The following is an 8,515-nucleotide window of genomic DNA, read 5'->3' on the forward strand; positions in this document are numbered from 1 at the left end:
CAAAAGTTTTATCACGAAAATCATCAAGAAAAACATTTAAGAATTTATAGAATTATTTTTATTTGGTATACAAGTATTAGATTCAAATTTATATTCCTTATTTCATAAATACTCAATGAGTTATGTCTACTAACATAATATCTTCAAACAAAAGATTCGATTTGTTAATAATCGTCTCAATTCTAATGAAAGATCCGGTATACAGTCTTTGGGATATTAGATGGATGAGGGACTATAGGTACACGGTAGTTGAGGACAGATAGGTCCAATGGATTGAATTCCCCTGTATCGTTAGGGGACTGCGGCGTAGTGGCCTAGTACCTCCGTAGTCGATGAGTCGAGTGAATTATTATGGGGATAATAATTCACTGAGCTAGAATGAGTTCTGATAAGTATGACTCATGGCTAGCTCGATATTGGGCCTAAAGGGTCACACACATATGGTAGGCGTTGCGATGAGTAGAGGTTCAGATATAAGATATCTATCGAAGCCCCTATCTTATTGGATATCCAATAAGCCCTTGAATTATTGGATCCTATGGATGAGATCCAATAAGAGCCAATGAGATATTATTGGATAGAGATCCACTAATCTAAGAGGCTTGGGTAGTTGGATGGAGATCTAATACCCAATGGAGCAGGATCCATTAGGGTTAAGTTGATATGAGACCTTTATAAATAGGAGGGAACCAATAGTTCATAGGCTAGAGCCTTTTTGGGTTGCCTCTCTTATTCTCCTCCCCTTCTCCTCCTCAGATAGCAGGCATAGAGATTCAAGGAGCATCGTTGCAGCCATGCTATGTGGATCACCACTAGAGAGGAGGACGCTTAGCCTCATTCACCCTCTCCTAGATATCTATAGGGATTTAGGGATATACGATCACCACTAGAGGAGGATGCTTAGCAACAACAACTGTTGCTGCCCTTTCTGCCCTCGTAGATGACAATGCTGCCATTTGCGTGCAGGCTCCCGACCGGTGGCTGATGGGCTGTTGTAGCGGTAGCCACCTGTGCACGGGCACTGTGCGTGCAGGTACGACTACATGTAGTGGCACCCGTAGGCAAGGCCATAGGCACGCGGTCGCTTGAGCATAGTCACTACGCCCATGCACAAGGGCATGCCTGTGCGTGCTGGGCCTGCGCGCGAGTGAGCGCTATGCCCGCGAGTCCTTCTTGAGTAACCTATGATCGAGATGTCCTTCCGTTGGGCTCGCGTGCGAGCGGGCGTTATGCCCCCTATCCGATTATCTAGATGTCCTTCTTGAGTAACCTATGATCGAGAATATTTAGGGTCTATGTTTACAGGCGAATTGGTCTCATTATCATGATCTCATAATGATCCAATTCTCATTGTACAAATCGAGTGACATCACAATATATATTCATCATCAATATAAAGTGATAAAATACTTTAATAATATTATCCAAAAAGATTGTTATCCATAAGTGATCGTTATAATTAATATTTTTAAAGTTATTTATTTTTGTTCTCATATTCATATTTATATATGTATATATTAAATTGAATATGATAATAGGTTTGTCTTGACAAGATAAATTACACAAGTCATTTTGTCTTAATAAGATAAATAACTTTAAAAGTACCTTAATAATATTATCTAAAAAGATTGTTCAACATGTCACATGCGTCATCACTCATGTGATTGGCTTGCAATGCACTTATAACTAGCATAAGTGATCGTTATAATTAATATTTTTAAATTTATTTATTTTTGCTCTCCTATTCACATTTATATATGTATATATTATAATTGAATGTGATAATAGGATTGTCTTGACAAGATAAATTACACAGGTCATTTTGGACTACATTAGAAAGAGCTAACAATGTTATGATATTGATGATATACAACCGCTATGACTCGTATTGGTAATCAAACTTAATGTGGTACTATTATGTTTGTTAGACTTATTGGCCTATTTTATAAAATTCATACGCACGTGCAAAATATTTTTTAAAGTTTTATAATCTAATTCAGTAAACTTATTTTTAAATAAACTTTTGTTTTTATTTATTTTAATTTTAAATTTATTTTATATCTTACTAATTAATATGTCAAGTGGGAGAATACTATATTATGTGGCCTTATCTAATTAAGTATGATGTGTTATAAATTTGATTGAATTCTGATTACGATTATTGACTAATAGAAAAAAAAAAAAAATCAAATCATAGTAGGATTTCTTAAGAGATAACCTCGATACGAGGGATTCTCCTAATTATTATCGTAAACTCTTTGCTCTTATTTATAAAAGATCATGACCTCATAGGGATGATACATCAAGACTACATATATATTCTCGATCTCTTTTAATCCTTAATCAATCGTTTATAGTAATCCTATGAAAGATAGAAAGAGAATAAGACGAGTCTAATTTAGCTTGTAGATCGATATTACGATAACTTTCAAATCCAATGATGATGTACCTACAAAACAGATAGAGGTTTTTTGAATAATATCAAAATGTACACATTGTAAATTTGATTTATTGTTATTTGATTTTAATTTTTAATATTAAAATTTTTCATACAACAGTATTTTTATGCTTATGTGAAATAGATAGGGAAGAAATGGAGGTTATCTGAACAAGGACCACCTGAATAGTCAGGCATTACGATTGCTGATGATTACTCCTGATTATGGTTGAAATCATCGATTTCGATTCGAATTGTAGGCAATTTCCATTCTAAAACCACAGTTGGGTCTGTCGAGAAGGGTAGCATCGGCTCAAGCGCAGGCATCACAATGCAGCCAATGGAGAGGAAGACAAACAAGTAGCATGCGGCGAGAGAGAGAGAGAGAGAGAGAGAGAGAGAGAGAGCGAGGTGCTCGAGGCAATCACGGGTGGTGATGGAGACAGTCAGGGAAAAAAAAAAATCTAGTTCGAAACCGTTGATCAGATCTATTGATGGTGTTGGCTAATCTGTAGATCGGACCGATGGATTATCTGAACAGATGTAGAATTCCATCAAAAAATATATGAATAGGTCCATGTCAAATCCCATTAAAAAAAAAATTCTGCATAATAGGAACTGTAATCAAGCGGTTCAAGAAAAAAATTCTTTGCCATGCAAAAGCCACAACCTGGTTTCTGTAGTCCAGTAAAATAAGATCCAAAATACAACAAACATTATCATAAATCAAAACAGATGTTAAGGTGGAGTAATAAACACATACACAGACGTACGACAGTGGTCCTTGCAATCAACCACTGACTGATTTATTCTGGACCTCTATATATATATTTACACAGCCACCTTAATCTGACGGTAGATATACATGAACATCATAGCTAGATGGGGAGATAGGACTACCAACTTCCAGACAGATGGACTAATCAAAGAATATATTTATATACCGTAAATTTACGGTCAGAATGATGATGATAAACCTTGCTGTCATCCAATCCTTCATGGCATACTGCCCGGTCCAAGGTGAGCCAGACAGACAAACACTACAAAAATCATGAACCACATCATCAAAATAATGCTCCTTAAAAGCTTGGTTGTTGATCATGGAGGTAGAAGTAGAGGCCAGGATGGTCATCACCAGATCAAAGCATAGTTGTGGTGGACACCTACTATGGTCTTGTCCACCAAGTAAGTCGCGAACATCCAAAAGAACTTCCACCACTCCAGTGTCAATCAAGAAACCAATGCTTTAAGATCAAAGAACCTGCACATATACGAAACAAAATTAATAATAATAGATGGACATAAAAGTATGTATAAAGAAAAGGGAGAGGAAGAAGAAAATAGATAGCAATCAATCAATATGGCAAAGATAACAAAGTCAAAAGTAAATAATCATTTGGATCACGATTCTCTCTTGTTCCATTTTGACGACGAGGCTCCAAAGGATTACAAAGGAAAAAAGCAGAGAAAATAGACTAAAAATTCTATCTATAAAGGTCCTCTTCTTCCACACAAAAACAAAAGAAAACTTGAACTGGAGGAGACACGAAAATGCCATCGTACTCAAATTTGGAGGATAACATTTTTCCCTTGAACATGATAAATTCCTGAAAGAATACAATTATCAAAGCATAGTAATCTAGTTTCTCCATGAAATGTCCATGTATTTATGGACCAAACAGAGGTTCTTAGATTGAAAGAAATGACTACTAAATGTTGAATACTTAATATCCACTTTGTAGACATCATCTGCTACCTCTTTAGCCTTCATTGCTCCCAGAAATAAAATCTGACAGCCATCTGACATACTCACCACTGGAGAATACACTAGAGACAATTATTGTAAATTGATTAAAGGACAAAAAGTATAGCCTCAAGCACCTGTGTGAGCATGATCTTGACATGGCACCTACAATTCCAGCCATTGACCAGCACCCTCTTTTGTCATGGCAAGGCAAATGGGGCCAACTAATGTTCGTGCCTGACCTTTCAATGAGGTCTTGAGTCATCATAATTTCACCAACACTTCCAGGTCCCATATCTTTTATCTAGAAAGATGTATACGATCCTCCTAACAAGAATTCACCACGTACATCTCCTCAACTTTCCTATTATTTCTATACACCGGACCAATAACTTCAGCTGGTTTTCTAATTCATGCAGCTATATCATTAATTAAACAAGTAAATTTTTTTCTAGAAGAACAACAATTGTAACATTATTGTGATACAAAAAAATATGCTAGTGTATCTTCAAGGACCAAAATTTTAATATGATATCACAGTGGGACTGTTCCTAAGAGTCGTTGAAGATTAGAAAATGAAATTAGTGAAGAGTAGATCTAATCCTGATAATCATCAACAAAAGAGATAATCAAGAAATGGATGATGATTCACAAATTGAAAGATGGATTCAGCTTCATAAGAACAAACTGAATGTATGAATGATTGAATTTACAAGTATCTCTGTTACCAAAAGATCTAATGAAAAAGATTATTATTAAATGAGATAATTTAATGAATCGTTTCTTCAAATCTGAATATTTAAAAGAATTAATTCATAAATGGTTTTAGAGATATGACAAGTGATACAGAGATTTAAAAGAAGTTTAGCTATTAAACAATACTACATGAAAACATTACCCATGGATCAGTATCATGTATATACGACCTATGGTCTTGTGACATAAGACATCAAAAAGACTGGCACCTGTTAAATTAAGAATTATTAATGAACAAAAATTGAATGTTTGTCTTCTCTATTATATATCTTTTTTATGAATTATTGAAGTCCATTTTTTATGCCGAAAAAGAAAAAATATATTATGAGTTAAGTGGGTACAACAAGTGCCCACTTCATCCAAATACAAAATGTTAGATATTGGAACAAGCCATTCCACGTGCCAAATCCTATCAAGTTTAGATGTATGTGTATAGTTTGTTGGCCAGTGGACAATACAGTTGTCCTCCATATATATATATATATATATATATATATATATGTATGTGTGTGTGTGCGTGTGTGTGTGTGTGTGTGTGTGTGTGATTCTACAATCCAATACATCCTTAACTACAGTCAGGAGGATTGACCAAGGCAGTTGCACTATCTTCTCCAGAACATCAATTACAAAAGCAATATCAAATTCCACCTGAATTTTTTGCATGGCTAATTGGAGACCTTATCTAATATTCTTAAACTTGCAATAGAGTACAGGTCTGTTCAAAGTCTCCCATCCTTCCGAATTATTTTCCCATACTAACACAATGGATGTTCATTTACAATCCACAATCAAGAGATTATAGGACAGAGACCAAACTAAGGTGTATTGAAGAATTTTCAAATGTGGAACTTGGTTATTTTATCACTAGCTGTACTGCTGAAAGATACTCATAGATCTTATTGGGAATTACCGAATGACTGAAATCTCAAATTAGAAATTCCAAACTGGAGTGATTCATCTTATTGATTTATAGCCTAACTACAAAATTGAAGAAAGTCACAAGAAAATGAGGAGTCCCTATTTGCAAGATTATCTTGCTAAGGTCAACTTGGAGAATTGTAATGCCTTCCAAGAGGATGGGCCATTATCTCAAACATCATCGAGTATAGTGGGAAAAAAATGATTCCAGTCAAAACAGCATGGTTGAAACTTCCTCACAAACTCTAATGCAGAATTGTCAATGTTGAGTTCAATAAGCTTACAAAGCTTCAACCCCAAAATCTGAAGTTTCCGATGCTTGATACTAACACATGATAAACACTTGAATTTCCCTAATTTGTAATTTGAAACTGTTGAGCAAGAAGTAATGAATATTCAATGGCAACAGCATAAATAATTTGAACCAAATCATGGAAGATGTCTGAAATGGGAGAAGAATAAATTACCTTTTGTTTACATTATGACATGTTGGAAGTGGTTCTGACAACGGGAGGTGACTCGTAGACGAGGTGTTGCAACCCAGGCTTGAGCTCCTTGTTGCAGAACTCTTCATACTCCTGTCCATCTCCAGCCTTCTTCTTCACCTCAACCACCACCATGGATGGCGTTAGCTCATATATCTCCACACCAATCGTCAGTGGGCCCTTCTCCCCCTCTCTCGTCCCTTCCAAGCTGATCCTGCAATCCTTCCGCCTGACCTTGAAGCTCACAACCTTTGCAATCTCCTCCAATTTCGATATGATCTGTGACACGGGCTCCTTGGACAGGAACCTGGTCATCTCCTCTGTTTCTTCGAACAACCCTGAGAGGTCGAATCCCCTGGAGAAAGATATGATATCGAACGCGGTAAGGCTCGGCGGCCTTGGCAATGGATGGTGGTGCTGCTCGTCCGAGAATGTAGGCGGGCAGGAAGCGACGGAGCAGTCCGATTCCGACCCCGATTCGTATGTCTCATCTTGCTTAGGTTCGTTATTCTGCAGTTGGTCATCTTCGGGATCATCTTCGGGATCATCTATGCTATGTAACTGGTTGTCTTCGATGTAGAATCGGACGTGTCGGAACCCTTTCCTGAACCAGGGATTCTCCATGATCTCCGGAATGGTGATTCGGGTTTGGGGATTGACATCGAGGAGGCGGTGGAGGAGGTGGACGAGATCCTGCGAGAACCATCGCGGGCACCGGAAGACGCCTTTGTAGATCTTGCGGTACATGGCCACGATGCTGCGGTCGTGGAAGGGAAGGTAACCTGCCATGAGCACGAAGAGGATGACGCCACAGGACCAGACGTCGATCTTGGCGCCATCGTAGCCCCTCCGGGAGAGCACCTCGGGCGCGACATAGGCGGGCGTGCCGCAGAAGGTGTGGAAAAGCCCGTCGCCGCGCATCTGTTCGGCAACGGCGGAGAGGCCGAAGTCCGACACCTTGAGATCGCCGTGATCGTCGACGAGGAGATTCTCCGGCTTGAGATCCCGGTGGAAAACGCCGCGTGCGTGGCAGAAGGCGACGGCGGAGATCAGCTGTTGGAAGTAGCGGCGGGCGGTGTCCTCCAGGAGGCGGCCCTTGGAGACGCGGGAGAAGAGCTCGCCGCCGCGGACGTACTCCATGACGAAGTAGATCTTGGTCTTGGTGGCCATGACCTCGAAGAGCTGGACGATATAGGGGTGGCGGACGCGGCGGAGGATGGCGATCTCGCGTTTGATGTGCGCAACGAGGCCGCTCTTGAGAATACTTTCCTTGTCGAGGGCCTTAATGGCGACGAGCTCTTCGGTGCGCACGTCGCGGGCGACGTAGACCTTGGCGAAGGTCCCGGCGCCGAGGAGCTTGCCCACCTCGAAGCGACCAAGGAGGAGGCCGCCGTCTTTCTTTCTCCTTTTGTCGTGCTCGCTCGGCATCATCGTGACCGCCTCCTCCATCAGGGATCGGATCCCAACCCTTCTTCTTCTTCCTTTCCCTTCCCCTCGTCAAGCCAGAGCCAGAGCCAGAGCCAGAGCCAATTCTATTTCTCTCTCTCTGAAGGCGCCTATCGATTGCCCTTTTTTCCCGTCGCAACGGGATCTGTGGGAAGGAGAAGCGGCTTCAAGATATCGAATGGTAGTATATAAAGGGCAGGGGCGGAAGCGTCGGTGGCGGAGCGATAGCTTCTCCTAGACGAAGAAAACGTGACGGTAAAGTGACGGAAGGAGGAGTACCTAGTCGGGACCTCCGTTTAAGATAACGGGCATCGCAACGTCTGTTGTCTTTTGCGTTTGCCTTTCGCTCCCAACCCCTCATCGACTCGTTCCGAAATAAAAGGAAAACAAATCATTTATTTTCACCGATCGCTCAATTCGCATTCTTGTATTGGATAACGGTGGTGGCGCCCACGTTTGTCGACGAGGGTGTCAACATGGGTAACTGGAAAGGAAGGCATCAGCGGCCATATAGTTGCTTTGAGATTCGTACGTAGTTCAATCTGACGGTCGAGTTCATACATTCAGTAGCACTTGCTCGACCGGGAACTCCGGCTTTGTAGGGACGCGTGGGAGTACGGCAGTGTTTATTGGTGAAGGACGGGTGAGGCGCGTCGCGATGGAACGGACAGCTGGAGGTGATTTGGTTATGGGTGTCTCCCAGTGAACAAGGAGCACGGGCATAATAAG

At 40.4% G+C, this 8,515-nt stretch overlaps 1 protein-coding gene across 2 annotated transcripts; it reads right to left on the bottom strand.

Annotated features, from left to right (window-relative positions):
* Positions 1–3,130: 3,130 nt before the first annotated feature.
* Positions 3,131–8,025, bottom strand: LOC135649402 (CBL-interacting protein kinase 19-like). Of its 2 annotated transcripts, XR_010501255.1 has the most exons (3): positions 6,323–8,025; positions 3,573–3,698; positions 3,131–3,477 (listed from the first exon to the last, which is right to left on the bottom strand). XR_010501255.1 is itself a non-coding variant. In XM_065167710.1 (2 exons), exon 1 carries the CDS (start codon positions 7,787–7,789, stop codon positions 6,335–6,337), a length of 1,455 nt encoding a protein of 484 aa, XP_065023782.1. In that variant the 5' UTR covers positions 7,790–8,025; the 3' UTR covers positions 3,131–3,698; positions 6,323–6,334. The 2 variants fall into 2 exon arrangements, 1 of the variants encoding a protein (XP_065023782.1); XM_065167710.1 differs by having other exon boundaries at positions 3,131–3,698.
* Positions 8,026–8,515: the final 490 nt, after the last annotated feature.

Source organism: Musa acuminata, chromosome BXJ1-4, assembly GCF_036884655.1.
Source record: "Musa acuminata AAA Group cultivar baxijiao chromosome BXJ1-4, Cavendish_Baxijiao_AAA, whole genome shotgun sequence".
Lineage (NCBI taxonomy): Eukaryota > Viridiplantae > Streptophyta > Magnoliopsida > Zingiberales > Musaceae > Musa > Musa acuminata.

Bases quoted from the DNA above. Each gene is read 5' to 3' on its own strand.
- LOC135649402 (XM_065167710.1), bottom strand. From the start codon at position 7,789: ATGGAGGAGGCGGTCACGATGATGCCGAGCGAGCACGACAAAAGGAGA.